This window comes from Monopterus albus, unplaced genomic scaffold (assembly GCF_001952655.1).
Source record: "Monopterus albus unplaced genomic scaffold, M_albus_1.0 scaffold130.1, whole genome shotgun sequence".
Classification (NCBI taxonomy): domain Eukaryota; kingdom Metazoa; phylum Chordata; class Actinopteri; order Synbranchiformes; family Synbranchidae; genus Monopterus; species Monopterus albus.
The window spans coordinates 314,752-333,221 of NW_018128010.1; the positions used below are offsets into that span (position 1 = coordinate 314,752).

The 18,470-nt window shown below is 41.2% G+C and overlaps 2 protein-coding genes across 3 annotated transcripts in view; both read right to left on the reverse strand.

Moving 5' to 3' along the window:
• Positions 1 to 679: 679 nt before the first annotated feature.
• On the reverse strand, positions 680 to 1,369 carry LOC109967526 (claudin-17-like). The gene has a single exon (XM_020613164.1). It carries the CDS (start codon positions 1,367 to 1,369, stop codon positions 680 to 682), a length of 690 nt encoding a protein of 229 aa, XP_020468820.1.
• Positions 1,370 to 6,754: 5,385 nt separating this feature from the next.
• LOC109967522 (T-lymphoma invasion and metastasis-inducing protein 1-like) overlaps positions 6,755 to 18,470 on the reverse strand; it is a 42,450-nt gene continuing 30,734 nt past the window's right edge. For both annotated transcript variants that reach the window (XM_020613159.1, XM_020613160.1), the window contains exons 15-26: positions 13,630 to 13,815; positions 12,261 to 12,329; positions 11,799 to 11,924; positions 11,609 to 11,717; positions 10,727 to 10,906; positions 10,504 to 10,622; positions 10,311 to 10,419; positions 10,058 to 10,116; positions 9,759 to 9,864; positions 9,541 to 9,628; positions 9,256 to 9,428; positions 6,755 to 8,442 (exon numbers count right to left, since the gene is read on the reverse strand). In XM_020613159.1, coding sequence (XP_020468815.1) covers positions 7,922 to 8,442; positions 9,256 to 9,428; positions 9,541 to 9,628; positions 9,759 to 9,864; positions 10,058 to 10,116; positions 10,311 to 10,419; positions 10,504 to 10,622; positions 10,727 to 10,906; positions 11,609 to 11,717; positions 11,799 to 11,924; positions 12,261 to 12,329; positions 13,630 to 13,815 — 1,845 coding nt within the window. In that variant the 3' untranslated portion in view covers positions 6,755 to 7,921. The remainder of the gene's footprint in view (positions 8,443 to 9,255; positions 9,429 to 9,540; positions 9,629 to 9,758; positions 9,865 to 10,057; positions 10,117 to 10,310; positions 10,420 to 10,503; positions 10,623 to 10,726; positions 10,907 to 11,608; positions 11,718 to 11,798; positions 11,925 to 12,260; positions 12,330 to 13,629; positions 13,816 to 18,470) is intronic.

Below are 18,470 nucleotides of genomic sequence, written 5' to 3' on the forward strand. Positions count from 1 at the left end.
AAGCTGGGGAGCTATGAGCAAGCCCACACCAGCCCGCCGCCTCTCACCGCGGGCAACTCCAGAGTAGTAGAGAGTCCAGCCTCTCTCAAGGAGTAATGTTCCAGTCTGACCCGTCACCCAGGACCTGTTTGCCTTGGGGGACCCTACCAGGGACATATAGCCCCCGACAACATAGCTCCTAGGATCACTCTGGTACTCAAACCCCTCCACCACAATAAGGTGGCGGTTCAAGGAGGGGTTGTTACTTTACATCACTGTTAAAATTGATATATGTATGAGGCTATAAAGAATGCAAGCAAATGTAGAATCAAACCTTTATTGAACTGTCAACTAGGTTGATGTGACTTAAATCAGGAGGTTAAAGTAAAAGTTGATCATTGAGAAGTGAAACAGTAACATTTATAGCAGATTTAAGTATGAATAGTTTTATTTGTACAACAAATATTTTCTTGCGACTGTGAAGGATTTAGGCAGACAATACAAACAATGCAGATGAGAACCATTTATAATGCAAAAACAAAGTACATTAGTCATTTAAATAGTGATTAAAACATGTTGTGAAAGCTGACTACATTTATATAAAATTTGCACACCTTGACATTATCTTGTGACCTTCCCATAGAGTTTCTTCCAAATGTTCGGCATGTAAAGTGGATAAAGTACATTGCAGTGCAGCTGTTTACACATATTCTTGAAACTTGTGAAAGCTGGACAGTGTCCTGTTCAAGTCAACGCTGCCGTCTTTCTGTACATCCTTTTCCTCCATAAGATGAATGTCAGTATAGGGCTCTTCCTCCTTCGATGTACGTTTGCAGTAGCTGTACAGAAGGATGATCCCAGTGGTCAGTAAAATACCAGCAGTGGCCCAGCCAATGAAGAGGGCCGTCCCCAGTTCCCGTTTCTGAGCATCCACCACCAGTGGGTTATAGAAGTTACTGATAACAGTATGGCCCACCCAGCTGACAGGGATGACTGTGGCCACAGAGGACAGCAAAAACAAACTCCCCCCAATGGCCAGGGTGATGTTCTTGGTTTTTATGTTGTCACCACACCAGTTGCTCTTCTGGGTCCCACACACTGTAATGAACAAGGAGGTGAGGACCAGAAATATGGAGATGCACATGAGCCCCCTGGCTGCCTCCAGCTCTGGTGGGAGAATTAGCAATGAGTCATACACCTTGCACTGCAGCCTGATGTTAATCTGTCTGTAGCAGTCCATCCACAAGCCCTCCCACAGTTCCTCCATTACAATGAGATTGGCACCGATGAAGGCAGAGACTCTCCACATGGGCATGGCAGTGGCAGCTATTGTCCCCACCAGGCCAATGAAGCCCAGGACCAGGGCTAAGACCTCCAACTTTGCTCTCATGGTTCAGAAGGAAGTGCAGTCTCATCTCTTCCCTGCCGTCTAATGAATAGAACGTCTAACCAACCTGTTTAAAAGAGCTGTAAATCCACGATGGTTTCAACATGCAATGTGATCATACTGGTTTGTGTTGACTTAACCTATGTTCCGACGAAAATGTACTCTGCAGGTGTCTGCTATGATGAATGTCGGTGAAAAGAGTGACTGCTGCCAAGTGAAAATACTGCACATTCAGTTTCAGTGACTTTCAAGTTTACATCATCTATTTCCTTTATCCAGTCTGTGACCAGATTCATATGAAGTGGCAGTTCAGCTGTATTATAAAGGTGCATTGCAAAATATAAAAGGCATTAAGTCAAACTACAGATGGTATTTTAATGCGTTTCTCACATTGCTGACTTGTGTTGTCTGGAAATATGCCAAAAGAAGGCATTCTGCATGCTTAGATGATTCGAAGCAACAGAATGAATGTTACATAAATGCACAGTATAAGCTTTTACCAAAAAGAACATTTTCAGATCTAACCCCTTTTGTAATGACCAACTTTTGATTAGTAACTGTAATTGATTCCAGTTACATTTATTTTGTAATTTAATTACAATAGCTAGTTACTCCCCAACAGTGGATGTGTTCATTGTGTGTTGTCAACATTAAGGGAATGGTTTTCTAGAAGGGAGATTGTGCTAGATATGAGTCGCATCATTAACTTCAACTGACCTTTTTGTTGTACCTTTCAAATGATTAGGTACAGTATTGTTCAAAATAATAGCAGTACAATGTGACTAACCAGAATAATCCAGGTTTTTAGTATATTTTTCATTGCTACATGGCAAACAAGTTACCAGTAGGTGCAGTAGATTCTCAGAAAACAAACAAGACCCAGCATTCATGATATGCACGCTCTTAAGGCTGTGCAATTGGGCAATTAGTTGAAAGGGGTGTGTTCAAAAAAATAGCAGCGTGGCATTCAATCAGTGAGGTTACAATTTGCCAAAGAACACGTCAACTGGCCTAAAGAGAAATGGAGGAACATTTTGTGGACTGATGAGAGTAAAATTGTTCTTTTTGGGTCCAAGGGCCACAGACAGTTTGTGAGACGACCCCCAAACTCTGAATTCAAGCCACAGTACACAGTGAAGACAGTGAAGCATGGTGGTGCAAGCATCATGATATGGGCATGTTTCTCCTACTATGGTGTTGGGCCTATTTATCGCATACCAGGGATCATGGATCAGTTTGCATATGTCAAAATACTTGAAGAGGTCATGTTGCCTTATGCCGAAGAGGACATGCCCTTGAAATGGTTGTTTCAACAAGACAATGACCCCAAACACACTAGTAAACGAGCAAAGTCTTGGTTCCAAACCAACAAAATTAATGTTATGGAGTGGCCAGCCCAATCCCCGGACCTTAATCCAATCGAGAACTTGTGGGGTGATATCAAAAATGCTGTTTCTGAAGCAAAACCAAGAAATGTAAATGAATTGTGGAATGTTGTTAAAGAATCATGGAGTGTAATAACAGCTGAAAGGTGCCACAAGTTGGTTGACTCCATGCCACACAGATGTGAAGCAGTTATAAAAAACTGTGGTCATACAACTAAATATTAGTTTAGTGATTCACAGGATTGCTAAATCCTAGAAACAAAAACGTTTGTACAAAATAGTTTTGTGTTTGTACAGTCAAAGGCAGACACTGCTATTTTTTTGAACACACCCCTTTCAACTAATTGCCCAATTGCACAGCCTTAAGAGCGTGCATATCATGAATGCTGGGTCTTGTTTGCTTTCTGAGAATCTACTGCACCCACTGGTAACTTGTTTGCCATGTAGCAATAAAAATATACTAAAAACCTGGATTATTCTGGTTAGTCACATTGTACTGCTATTATTTTGAACAATACTGTAACTGTTAAGTGCTTCTTTAAGTGTCTATAACCTTAAGTGCTGTTGTTAAATCTGTGTTTTTGCAGCAAAGACTGTTCACACAGTGGGATGAAGTGGCTCAAAAATGAATGTGTACAGACTTGCATCTGTGACCTCCATACTACCAGCTTCATTGTTTACATCTGTGAACTGTGTGCTGCCTGTGACATTTTGAGTCTGATCTTGGCCAAGTGGATAATGTGAACAGCCACAGAATACAAATCAGATATAGAAAAGAATCGGAATTAAGTGCTAAGGCTTGCAGTGTGAACGTAGTGTTGCAGAGTTAAACATTTCCTCTCTTCCAGTGATTTGGAGATTGCCATCCATGCTTTGATTAGATTATTGAAGCACTTTGGATTCTGGGGACAACAAATCTCCACTTATGAAGCTTCAATTGGTGCAAAAATGCTGCTGCATGTCTCTTGTCAGGCACTTGCAAATTTGACCATTTATCTCCTGTTCTCTCCTCTCTTCACTGGTTACCAGTTAACTTAGGATCAAAGTAAACTGAATCCCAATTTACATTTAAAGTTTTAAATGGTAAGGCCCTTTAATAGCTCACTGATCTTTGCAATGTCATAGGCCTCTGAGAGCTCTTAGATAAGCTAGCAGTTTATTCTTGGAAGTTCCCTGTTTTAAACAATGTCAACGGGGAGATCGCGCTTTCTCGATAACAGCCCCTGAGACTCTGGAACTCTCTACCCATAAATCTTAGATCTTTCTCAGACCTGACAGTTTAAATCTTCATGAAAAACATTTGTTTGCTCTGACCTATGATTCTTAGTGGAGTTTACTCATTTTGTCAGTCTCTATCTTTTTTTAAACTTTTGTTTTATGCATTCTCTACTTTTATGTCTGTGAAGCACTTTGGTCATCTTATTGTTTTAAAGTGCTTTATAAATAAATTTTGACGTGACTAAATATTCTATAAATGTGACTGGGGGACATGCCCTGATTTCACAGTGGGAGGAAATGTTCCAGAACAATGGGAGATTTCACAGTAGTTAAGAAGAGCCACTCCTTTATTCAGACATCAGTCAGTGAAAGGTGACACACTGTTTGGGTCACATTGTTTCTGAGAAGCAGGAGAGATAGAAAAGGAAAGCAAGAGTTGGAGCGGTCTAAAGCAGGGGAGGTCATAAGACCGGAGCAGAAACTGGAAAACCTGCTGATCAGGTTTGCTGAGTGAAACTATCATCACGTCCTCCTGTTTTACATGTAAACAAATACTTTCATGCACTAACGCATAGCTATGAACTCAAGTCTACCAAACCTGTACTGTGAAGTCATTTCTACAGATAATTGAGCTGCTAGTGTTGCAGGATTGGATTTTGATGTGAGATGTATGTGATTGAAAAATGGGTGGTCAGATTAAAATTAAATACTGGATACACAGTAAGGTGTATGTTGGTGTTGTGTAGTGGCAGAGCATGTAATGTCCGACAGGCTATGTCTGCCACCTGCTGTATGTAAATATGACTACACATTCCTGGGCTACAGTAAGACTAAATATTTACAAAATGTTAAATCAAAAAGAAATGTAATTGTATTCTCGTTTTCTTCTCCTGCCTATTCCTTCTAAGTCAGTGCTCATTTTAGATTTAAGATATTCTGTTTAGACAAGTAGAGAATCCCACAGACTACGTTTGTGCCGCTTTGTCTCTGGTAGGATGAGTTTATCAAACCAGGGGCATTAGCAGAGCAACCCTGTCCCATCTCAGGCCTGCGTCATTCAGCACTGCTGCAGATACTGTTGTTGTAAATCTGCAGTGCGATGAAGTGATCTTTCCCTTTGCTCTGAAGGAGCACCAGAGCTGAGGGCGGTGATTGACAGGAGTGAGAGCAGCACTGGTGGGCCTGTGTGACAGGATCTCCGCAGAGCTCAGACACACTGAAGGGGAGATTAAGGCTTTGAGAGCCATTATTATGTCTAGTGTGTGTAGCCATTTTATCCTAAGTCAGATTGAAATTGCTCTTTGCCATATCAGGTGGATGAAGGGATAAGGAAGACGTATCATAGGAAATCATATTCTACAACACCAACCACTAACTGGGGCTCTGGTGGTAGAGTTGTCTAAATGCTAAATGGTCTCATACGTGTATAGCACTCTTCAATGCATTGCAGCACACTCAAAGCACTTTCACTCTATTTCAGCATTCACACTTCCAAACACACACATTCACGCACCGGTGTCATGGCCAGGAGCAGCTGAGGGTTCAGTGTCTTGCTCAAGGACACTTTGACATGTGGACTGGACAAGCCGGGAATCGAACTGCTAATCGTCTTGTTAGAACCTGCTCTAACCATAGAGGTTTGATTCCAGATGTCCTTGAACAAGACACTGAACCCCGAGCTGCTGCCATGCATTGAAGAGCACTATACAAGTATAAGACCATGTACCACTAGTGACAGTACCATATGGCAGGCTGCGTTGTTTTTCCTTGGTACAGTTACTGTATAGTATAGCACTTCTTAGACTCAGGTTTTACTACTAATATGAATGAGGGACATGCATAGGAATTTACAGCAGTAAACAAACAAGACTTCCTGCACCCTTTTAATTAGGAGAGTACCAGGGATGTTTTGTTCTTATTAATTTCTTGGTCCTTTTAACCGTTTTCCTGTTAGGGTTTAGAAAGTAGATAGTGAGTCCCGGTCATTCCGCCAGCTTCTTGCAACAGCTTCTCCCTTCACAATGACCTCAGTCTCATCTTGACAGCCACTTTGTAGGTTTGTGGAGAAAATATCCTTATTATCTTAATCTGTTAATGCTAGCAGAGGGTCTACTTATGACCACTGTTCATCTTTGCTAATGCAATTTTTCTGTTTGGCATCCTGATTTCCACAGTTTCCCTTGTCATTACTTTGTGCTTATCACTGATATTTCGGCTCTCCAATTGAATTTACCAAAGTAAAAGAGGAAAGCACAAGTAAGTCTTCATTAGAATGTGCTTAATATTCTACTGTTGCTTACACAAATGCCCTCTATTATGATCAGAGTGCTAATGTCTGATAGTGGTAACCAATGGATGTCTGGTCATCATTTTCATATTCTGCCCGTTTGTCTCCCTTTTTGATAATTTTACTTTATCTTAATATTTTTCAAGTAGTTCTTGCCTGACCATAATTTTGAGAAGGTTTCTCTTACGTTAAAAGCACATATTTACTACAGACATTCATTTATCCCTTCTATAAGAATAGGGGTTTATCTCCATCATCATTCAGCCATGGCTTCCAAACACATTTAGTGGCTTTTAATGTTGTCTGAAGGTTTTACATGTTTCCCCCCTTTTATTCTACGATCATATTGTGAAACAGGAGAGCACTGATTAGCTGTTCAGTTCTGTGGTTTGCACTGAGCACATTGGGCTTTTGTGTTTTTCTTCACATCACAGAATTATTTTGCAGGGATGATGTCTGCAGAGGGGCAGGGAATGAAGCTGCTGTGTAAAACCAGTAACTCACCACAGATATGGGCTTTGAATTATAAGTAGGAAACAACTGTATTTATTATGATATCAATACATTTTTTATATATACACAGTAATAAAAATGCAGTCTTAGTAGCACAATGACTGTTTACAAGTGACTTCTTTCACTCTTCAGGTGTACTGCAAGTCTTTCCTCTTGATTGCTTGAGCAAATTTGGACTTTCTTTGTGACAAAATGATTACTTATGTTTTGCTAACAAATTAATTTACATATAAATAAATAAACATTGTAATCCATAATTGGTGAACAATCTTTTGGAACACACGGGACCCTCTTACAGTAGCTGATGTGCAACAGAGTGTGCACATGAAGTGTTAAGGATGTATGAAATGTGTTCTTTGAATGACAATACTGAGGAGCAAAAAGGAACAATTCAACGAAAATGGTTTCACAGTAAACAAACAGACATGTGAAACAGCAAATTCAAGTAAAACAGGATTATGTTAAATTAAAACAAATTAAAATCCCCCAGCCTTGTGGAATGGGAGCTATTACATAATTCTGCTCTTAAATGTAACAAGAGAACAAACAAAATTATTTTCCAGACTAAAAAGATAGATTCGAGCCTTTGAAACAAGAAAAGATAATATACATAATCAGGAAATCTGTTCCTAAAACATGTCAGTGTATTGTCAAGTACAGTAAACTATGCAAGACAAGACTGTCTGTTGCAATTATTTATTCTATTTCTTTAAGGACAAATAAGATACAGCCCTTAACTATGACAATATCTCTGAGTCACACAAACAAAACTACTATCAGTGTTCTCACAATACCCAAATTTGGCAACAGCAGGCAGGACTATAGAACGCTGCCCAAATGTGCAAACCATGCTAATTGAAGCAAGTGATTAGATTCCATGATTGTACTATTAGTTCATCTCTCAAAGCCTATGCTTGAATTCTGTGTAACAGCATTTGAGTTGGGATAATGCTCCCTCATTCTGGATTCCTGTATTGCTTCACTGATGAACTTACCTGTACAAAAAGCATTCAGCAAAAGTAAGGTAAGGAAGGATACATCTTCTACTAGCTGTGCGATATACGTCAATGCTCATGCATTGTTAGTGAAGACTGATGACTAGTCTTTATGGAGCGCCCATGAAAATCTGTCGCTGCATGTCCTCTTCAGCTTTTATGTCCCACAGTGTGGGGGTGAACTTGATTTCTCCCTGCGTACCCAAATCTCATCCTGCTCTGGTGGCTTCTGATCCTCCATGTCGTCACTGATCATGGTGCTCTGTTTCTCTGTGTTGGACATCTTCTCATCACTGACCGTTGGGGACTTGAGGCTTTCGCTTTCTTCCGTTTCTTCACCCTCCAAGGACAAAGCCATGATCGGGTTCTCCAGGTCGGCCTCTGTGGATGGCGCTCTGGGTGTCTGGCAGAACTCATCTTCATCACTCAGGATGTCTGTCTCCTTCACCTCTTCCTGGTCTTCATATTCTTCTAGGTCGAACTGTTCCTCCACCCAGCGATCTGTGTCACCTGCCAACTCAGGCTCCTGTTTGTTCTCCTGCTGGAGCTGATTTGAGTCAGGTTCCTGTGGCGAAGCAAGGTCTTGTTCAGGCTCGCCGTCAAAAACGATGTCAGTGTCAATTGTGAAGCGGTTGCGCACAAGCTTCCTCCTGCCCAGAGTCCTGGTTGGGGCAGATGCTGCAAAAACACACAACAGTGTGGACAAGTGGCATTTTACAATATCCTGCTTGTATTATTCTTAATGACATTTACAGATTATGAATTGTAGTCTTAAATATGAAATTTACTTAGATATTTTTTTGAAGTTTGTTTTTGACTGTTTTGCAACAAAGTGACAATAGGCCTGTTTACACAGAGATCTGAGCAAACTGCCGCTCCTTTGTTTTACACGGCTGCTGCTAGAGGCGTGGTGTTTATGACGTCTTGACGGTCTCTGTACTTCATGGCCAATAAAACAATTGGGCTGTATTTGATATTGTTTGATATATTCACAAAAGGAAATCAGGACTGACAGTAGGCCTACTATGTGCATCCAATTTCAGGTCTGTGTGTCTGAGGCTGCTGTTGCAACACACACACACACACACAGACACACACACACACACAGACAGACGCATGTATTTTGGCTGCATTCACTTGAAATCCTTCCCACGAGGTTGTGCAGAGGCGTGGCTGTTTATTCCTGCTTTGTTTTGTGATTTCATTCATTTATTTTTTTTTTTTTTGTAGTTTTAATTCTCAGATTCACACTGTAGCTGTCCCTCCCCTCGCTCGCTCGCTCACTCACTTTGTCCCTCTCTCCCTCGCTCGCTCACTCTGTGTCCCTCTCTCTGTCCCTCTCTCTGTCTCCCCCGTCCCTCTCTCTGTCTCTACTTTTACTAGACCTCTTGTATAGAATAGTGAGACCTAAAGCTCAATGCAAACCATCCTGTGTCAGGTAAGAACAATTTCCTAATTGGGACATTTGGAGCTGTACGGTGTGGCATTCACCTGCTCTGTTTATGACGGGACGGGCTCCCTTCAGGGCACAGAGGCGCTGTCCTCCAAAGGGCACATACTGCTGGTTGAGGGGTAAACTCTCTGTTTTCAGGAGCTGCCGGCGGTGCTTCTCTCTCAAAATGGAATGGACCGTCTTCAGAAAGTCTTTCCTACTCTCTGGAGAGCTGAGAGAGATAGACAGGCACTTTATCAGTTTGTCACTCTGTAGATGACAGCAGGACTGTGTTAGTGGCACACAAGCTAAATTCTGCAACCTCCATTAGAAGAGATCCTCACCTACAGCACAGCTGAAATGTCCTCTCTGGCCTTCCCTCCGACTCAGATTTTGTGTGGACCATCTCACACGCAGCAGAGCTCTCGCCATCTGAAGGACAAATTAAAACTTGTGTGATCTCAAGTGTGGAGAATTCTGGAAGGATTTTCTGAAGTCATTCTTGGATTTGGGAGAATACAACATTAGTATTTTAATCCACCATTTCATTTGGGTCACTTACCTGCATTGGCCAAGGATCTGACTTGAAGGGCATCAGTTGGGATCATGTGGCGGAATCGGAATGGGTCTTTTTCATCTGAAGATACAGAACCTCGGGAGGAGCCACCCTACAATAAAAGAAATCATCCTTATAGAATTATGCTTGTAGCCTGAGATGCACCTAGACCTGTTCAGCTTTATGGCTACTTTTACAAGTGACCCATTAGAGGGCCAGTTCTCTGAATTTACAATGCTGGAGCAAAATATATTCTAAATATATTTTGGTGTTGATGATGTTTTCTTGCACTTATGTAAACGTACCATTTTCTTTTTCTGTTTGGACCCGTCCTTACATACAAAGACCACTGCTGTTTTGAACACTAAAAGGCAATGAAGAAATAAAACCATCAGTTATCATTTAAAAGCTTCACAAATTTTCAAATCAAATGTGTAATCACTGGTCTTATGTTAACGGGTTGGGTCCGATACTGAGCTTTGCAGTTGCAGTTTTTCACAATTGGACCCGTGCAGGACTCTGGCTCAGTCACCACATTGTGTCCCAGTTTTGACATACCAAATGTGGCCATCTGAGGCTCTTTTTTCCATTTTCCTAAGGAGGCAGGGGGATTGATCCAGGTCACACTGGTGTGGAGCAGCAGATCACCCATGGACAGATCAGCAACCTAGCCAAAGCAACAAAATACCAGTCACACCACATGTACACTTTAGTTGACAGAACTGAGCCAAGCCAGTTTTGTCCAGTGTACCTCTTTCTTTTCACCACTTTGCTCAGTGATGAGCTGATCAAACACTGCTCCAAACTCCTCATGGATCTTCTGCATCTCATTAATGTGGCTGGCAACTTTGTTCATGGCTTTCATGGCAACTAAAAACAGAAAGGTGAAAGTTGCATTGTTGTGACCATATATTCACCCAGGTTTCCCCTGTCAAAATGATTCTTCTCAATCAGCCATGTGAACTGGGACTTACCATCCAAGTGGTAGTGCTCCTCACTGTCTGGGTCTGTGAGCGAGTACAGCTCCTTTAGCAAGAGGGGATACTTCAGCACCCTCTGGATGGGTTTAATCAAGTATGATTCCAGGGTGGAAGAGTGCTGCTGCTTGGGGTTGCGCTCATCCAGGAAGGCCTTGAAATCAGAGTCCGTTTTGGCTGGAATGACAAATAAAGAACACTTACTGTACCTTGTCCACACATCTCATCTTAATTTGTTTGTATGCATGGATGATTCTACTTATTACTACTCAAGTAGTTGTGTTTGTGGTCATATCTCACAGTAAATGTTTGTGGTCATTTCAAAATTGACCTAAATTGATTGGCCTAAACATGGTGATTTTGCACAAACTCAGACCCAGTTAGTGTTTGTTTTACTTGGTCATGCATTAGAAATAAACCTACAGTTGAGTCAAAAATATTGACCTGTTTAATGCTTTTTTGTAGATGAGTCATTTTATGTAAGAGCAGGGAATAACAAGTGGGCAGAAAAAAAATCTGTTTAGTGCTCTAAAACATCTTTACTAAAATAACACCTCACCAATTTGTTATGGCAAATACATAGTTGACTGATTTAATGTAAATGCAACAAACAAAGCCATCCACTTGAGTATTGAAGGGAGTGGGTGTACTAGCTAGAGAACAGACTGTTCAACACGCCTCATTATATATATCATACAATGTCAGAGCTTTTTAGCCTGGGAGTCACCAGCTTGAAGGTATGCAGAGGTCAAATGGACAACTGTCTGGCTGACAACTCCGTAGAGCATATTTATGGAACCTTGCGGGATATGGCAGATGGTTGGATGAATTCATCCACTCCTTTGAGCCAAGGGGGATGTCCAGAGAACATTTACTCACCTTTTACGAGAACCTTAGGGACTTTGGTGTGGCTGGCGCAGAAAGCACTGTAGATTTTAAAGCGGTCCGCATAGTAGAGGAACGAGCCTCCCAGAGAAAAAAGAATTTTCTGTGAAAAGGAGAAGAGAGGTTACCCAACAAATAGAGTTGATGGGTATTTTTGATGTTGTTTCACAGAGAGAGCATATACCTTAAACTGGTCAACTCTTTCCAGCTTCTCCAGATCTGGAACCAGTCTGGTGCCATCTTCCAGGGTTTTGAGAAACTCAACTTGGAACTCCACCATTTCTGGCAAGTTCCCAAACAGCACATCCAGCTGGAGCAAAAAGGGCACGAGTCAAAACTAAACTCACTTTCTTTCAATGTTCTGTAATATTTCTCTCTCTATGTGGTACATCCAGTACAAGTCCTCAGCCTCTCGGCATGGAAATACTCAAAATATAATGCAACCCAATACGGTTTCATTATTGCAAGTGCATGTAAAACATCTCTTTACTTTGCAAACCTCCCCCTCTCTCTCATCATCCATCCCTCTTGTCCTCGTACACAGCTACTCTTCACGATTATGTAACCCACTTTTTTTAGAACATCTCTGTGCTGGCGTTTACAAGCCAACTACCCCTCAAAGGCTCACGGGGAACATTTGACATACCTCATCCTGAGTGAGGAAGGTCTCTTTCTGCAGTGGGGTTAAATATCTCCCAATGAGGCAATTGAGATCCTGCAAGAAAAGAGTGAATTGTGTTTGATTCAGGGCTGCCCAAGTAAATGCATGACAAATACACAAAACAGTGATTAAAGGACAGAAATAGTCCAAAAAAAGAGACCTCAAAATCAAACACGGGAACTGGTGAATGCCTTTTTGCATGCATTTCAAAGGGAAGGAAGCTATACTGAAAACTAATTAATTAAATGTTAGGGGCTAGTTTGCTGGAGTGTAGCTAACTCAAAAAGTAGGGAAATGGACTTTTTAAATTCTCTAGAGGAGGATGGATGTATTTCTCATCGTTTGTGTTGTCAATTTAATAATAATAATAATCTCATTAACCTCCCATTAACTAATTAACTTTCTAGTTAGTGGTCCATAAAGAAGAGCCTAAAATACATTCAGCTTGTAAATATATAAATGCAGTTAATTGTTTTTAGATAGCAAGATGTTACACAGAATATATGCAATATAAACTGACTAATTCTGTAGTACCTTAATCACAGAAACACTAGGAAATATATGGTAAAAATCCAAAGAGACCAAATCACCTGTGCCCAGATTGATTAAAAATACATATTAAGAACTATGAAAGGTTTGGTCTCTTGGTACCTTGAGTGATATATATATATATATATATATATATTGGTACGCTTACTACAGTACCTTCACTGAGGATACTGTAACTTCACCACTTTCACTAAACGTACTGTCTGCAGTACTTTCACTGAAGGTACTATTACTACAGTACACACAACATATTTGACCAACCTTGTAGCATTGAGGATTGTAGATGGTTACTACATAATTAATGTCCCTCATTTATTGAACTGCCCCACACACATCTATTTGATGTTGACAAACTGCAAAATCCACCAAAATGAAACTGTCCCCTTCTGAAGGTTGTATAACACACTAGCAGTCATGTATCATGCAATTTCTCGTGGTAACGAAGTGCAGTACTGTGCGTTATAGGCTACCATTAGTTTTACTGCTTTACATAACATTGCTAAAACAATAAATCTAATGGTGGCCTAAGGCTTTTGACAATACAACATAACAGTTTCTATAGCCTTGACATCATTCCATTATATGCCCTCTCCAACCCAGTTATTCCGCTGGGCAGAAAAAGAATTAGGTAATATCCTGGCAAGGACACAGCTGTGTCCCCCTTGTATCTCCGGGGACAGACATAAATATGAATTGCTCATGTGGAATAAGTGATGCCCAGGGCTAAAACAACCCAAAGGCAGACAGAAACACAGATCGAGGGACAGGAGGAACATGCACGCTCACAAAGATGAGTGGTACCGACTTTGACATAGGTTCGTTCGGTCTCCACGAGTTCACAGATGACTTTGCGCAGCTTGTCAGCATCGGAGAGCTGTCGGGGAGTCGCAGGAGGTGGGAAGGGTGAGTCCGGACTAGATGAAGAGGATACACACTCCGAGGGATTCATGTCATGGAGACTGCGGCAGAAAGAAGCAACCTGCTCTGTACTCTGCAAAAAAAAAGGAGAGGAGCAGAAAAGAAAAACATGAATAAATTATGTAACTTCAACCTGAAGTTCTACAAGGAAATATCCAAATATCGATCCAACTGCACAGAAGTAGCACCTCAGCTATTACGTTGCAGGTGTCACTTTCCACCTACTGATATACAGATTCCTGACTGCGCAGGGAACAAGCCTGCAGAAAAAGGCAGCACTTAAAAACATTTGCACTAATTTGGTCTATTTTCAGTCTGTCATGACAATGACTCTCCACCTCCCTCTCCTTCACTCACATCCCTCTTTTCACTGATATTTTCCTCCTCCTGATGGATCAGTAGTATAATAATTAATCTCTTTGACAGAATCAAAATATACATACCAGCTTGTTTGTCCACATAGAGTATAGGTTGCTGTGGAGACCAGCACTGATGTTCATTAGACTGTCATTTTGGACAAAAATAGACCCCACTCAGCAGCAGCCTCCATGGCTGAACTAATACTTTGCTCACGACAGGCTACGGCCTCACTAACGCAACCAACAAAAAGGTAATTTCTCTTAACATCAGTGCAAACAAAGGAGATAGGAAAAAAAAAAACATTTTATGAAGAAAGAATTTAATAGAACCAACACTTTATATTTTAAACTAGATAATACATAAAGATGAACAGAGTCATGGGGCGCAAACAGTTATGACCAAATAATAGGAACTACAAGCAGGTACTGGCACCACAGAGTCTGTAACAGAGAGGTGAGAGGTCTCTAGTTGGCAATACAAGGATTTTTATAGCCCAGCAATGTATCTGTCACACCTACAAGCTCCTCTGAAAAACAATATCAGCCCCACACAGCTGCAGAAGGAACACCGTCATGCGTCTTAATTAAGACCTGAGATACTGGTCTAACCACATGATAGATTTTATTTTTCTATCATCGACTAAATTATGAAAAAAGTTAAGCAAAATGCGTAAAGAACGAGGGAACAACGTGTTATCCAGTGACACTCAGATCTTCACATGCAGCTTTGCAAATGACAGTTGTTATCAGCATTGTTATCTAATCAGACACATTCATATGTGAGGCAGTCTTGACAATGTTCCCTAAATAATCAAGCACCCAGAACAGCAGCTGGAAAGTGCTACAGTGTCTGGAAATTAAAGTTGTAAAATGCATTTTACAGCAATGTACTGGTGCTTTTTTTTTTATAGTTACCTCTGTTGGGGAAGAGCTTGAATTTTGTCACTTCTGATTAAGTCATGTAATTATTTTCAAAAGTGTTTGGATCTAGAGAATGGTTTTAACTAGTGAAAATGCCCAAAACAACCCTTGTTAATTTACTGCTAATGGCGTGTGGGACGTAGTATAATGTGTACACCAGAAAAAGTCAGCATTAAAGATCCTGTCAGTTGAGATCTGCTCAAGACAATACGTCTGTATTCATTCTTGCGGTACTTTACTGGTGTGCGCTGTATATTCAACCAAATGCAGGTTCAACTGTAGTATGAAAGCGAAGTTAGATAAACAATCACACATCAGGTTTGGAACCCAGAGAAAGAAAAATGTCATGCACAGAAAAAACTGGGAGGAAAGATCTGCAAATCACATTTCTTCTGCCCATTTAATCAGCTTAGTTCACCCAGTTCGACTGAGCCCAATGAGACAGTCACAGTCCAGTCATAGTCACAATCAGGCCAATTAACACCATGACAGCTTCAAGCCCATGGACAGTCATGTTATGGCAAAGAGAAGAGAAAGAACAGGAGGGGGCAGGGGGATGAAAGCTTTTAATATCTCATGAAAAGAACAATGTGTGGATAACAGAGGAAAATGCTGTGAGATACCAGAGATGAGAATTTTACCTAACAAATGAAATGCAGATTAAAAACAGTTTCAAAGCACAAAATCACTGATGATGGCAAGAGACTGAATGTCTGCCCCCTGAAACTGGTATAAGCCTGAGATCACAGCTAGAGGTGACAGAGAGAACTCTGCAACAGCCAAGAGTGTCACTGTAACAGCAGTCAGTGTAGTTTTTGCCAAATCATCTGGGGTCTGACCTGCAGAGACCCTGCTCCTACATGCATGGTTTTATTTTGGCATCTTGTGGAGCACTCCAGTGATTATGGGGTAATTCTGCAACACAACGGTGACTCACAGCTTCCCGTTTGCTGTCGGTAGCAGCACAAAGGAGGTGTCAAACAAACACAGTCAAGGAAAGGTGTTTTACTCACTGGAATAAAACAACAGAAGATCATCTATCCCAGCAGCATCAAGAACAAGTCAGGTAAACAAAAGGGATACAAGACAGCAATCTCACCAGATGAAGCATGTCATAGATGGAGTCAGAGGAGCGCTTCCTGTGCTTGCTCCATTTCAGGACGGACATAGCAGGGTGCAGGTGGACAGTCAGCGCCAAAGTGCCAGTGAGAAACAGACTCCAGGCTTTGGAAAGAGTCAAGTCTACACTGCTCCTCTCCTACACATTTTTCAGCCCTTTTGTTGTACTTCTGTTCTTTAAAAAAAAGAAGGTGCTGTGGTGCTTGTGATGAAGAATAAGCGAAGCTGCTCTGCCACCTCCTCTCCGCCCACCAGTGCTTACAGCCTTCCAACTCCCCTTCTTTTCGCTTTCAGAGTCTGCTGTAGTTATGTCACTGATACCGTGCCGTTTTCTCTCCCTCTCTCTCTCTCTCTCTCTCTCTACAGGCTGGGTAAACACAGGCACACAGTGTGAGTGTGAAGAGCAGGCCAACTCCAGTAGCACTGTAAATGAGTCTTGATAATCCTACAGGCCTGGGAAAACGCAAAGGAGCAAGAGGGAAGGAGTCTCCTCTTCAAGGCTGCCGTGGAGCAGGACTGGCTGCGGGGAGCCACACCACAGTAGAATATAATGCAGAATTTCAGGAAAAGGGGGAGAATGTTTGGAGGGGGTAGTAAAGAAGGGTGAAAATAGGAACAACTCCTGTGGGAGTTTTTGCAGGAAGAAAATGGAGAGTGCAAATTGTTCCAACATGACAAAATATATTTAATAGAAAGGGGAAAAAAAAAAAAAGGACTGAGTTGCTTTGAGCTCAGGAGATGCACTTTTTCAGATCACTCACAGAAAAATACCCCTACAGGTACTATATTATCACACGTCTGTGTTCTCCATCCCTGAGCAGATTCCAGGACTTTTACACATGAACTCCATTGTATGCCTGCAGCAGCACACACTGGGAGACAGTCCATGTCAGACACATTCTCACCCGTTGGAAATGCTCAGTTTGGTTTATGCGTGGTTGACACACCTGTGTGAAGCGTACAGGGTGCGCAACATGACGTGATCACATAGCCAATTGGTCTCATGATTCTGCTCTTAATGTCAAAAGTTCCCGAAACTCATTTTCACTGCAGTTAGATATCCTCATTTCATATTTCACCATCAGATGTTTGTTTACTTCCAGTTTCAAGTCAGTCACATAATAGAATGTTACCAACGTTCCCACCAGCTCCGTGTGAATACTCTAAACTATACGCTGCTCACTTGGACCTTATGCAGACTTTGTACTAGGGAGCTGGCAGAGTATAGTCCAGGTGGACATTTGCCTTCTCAAATACAGCTCACCTGGGTAAAGTCTAGATAATTTCAGGGTTCCAGTGCATGTCTGAAAGGGGCTTTACTTGACAAGTTGCTTGACTTTCTTTTCTGGTGTGTCCTCTTCCTTACAGTAATTATCTACTGTTCCCAGTTTGCTTTTTATTCAGCAGAGTTGTGAACTGTACAAATGTCTCATGGCTGCAGTGCATGCTTAAGCCTACAGCCAGTGGAGAAATTGGCATCACTACCTTATCTATGAAGAAGTTTTCACTGTGAAAATCAGTTCCAGAGTCTGGCACTAACAACTAAACAATGTGACCAGCTTAAACATCCCAGAACAAATAAAAGAGCCCATATTAAAATTGCTTTTTTTTAACCATACAGAAGTCTTGTGATGAAATTTTCCCCCTTAGTGCAATGTCAGAGAAGTGCGTCTCTGTTCCAAATCACATGAAACTAAACATTTCTGTAGAAGGCCAATTGAGTACCAGACTTACTCTAAAATTAAGAACCATCTTGGAAAACTGCCACGACATCCTTATTTGTGGAAACAAAACTCAGTCTGTTGAAGTTCTTACTGACTGTGGAAACACCAAACGGCCACCAAATAGTGGATCAGCTGCCAAACACTGTCAAGAGAGTTGGCGGTGCAAATCCAGACGTCCTTACCTTATTTCAGATATAAAGTCATAAATCTTCACTCATCTCTCAACTTTAAAGTTGTTACTGATTCATCAAATACTTTCAATACTATGAAAAGACAACAGATGTCTGCGGCTTAGTCGGTTTATCTTCAAACAACTAGCATCAAACAGAAGGGATGTCACCAGATTTAGCAAAAATGGAAACAGGCACAATTTACCAGGATAAAACACCACCTAAACAAGCACTGTAATATAATGATTTGATTTGATTTATTCTTTCAAGCATGTAAAGACAGTTGATATGTCAACACATAATTTTACACATATCCAACAAATGCTAATCCAATATCAATTTGCTTATACCTAGTACATGCTTGAATGGAGTAGGAAGAAGTCAGACTTATCCAGTCCTACCCCATGACATCATCTTACCATCATTGGTTTGCAA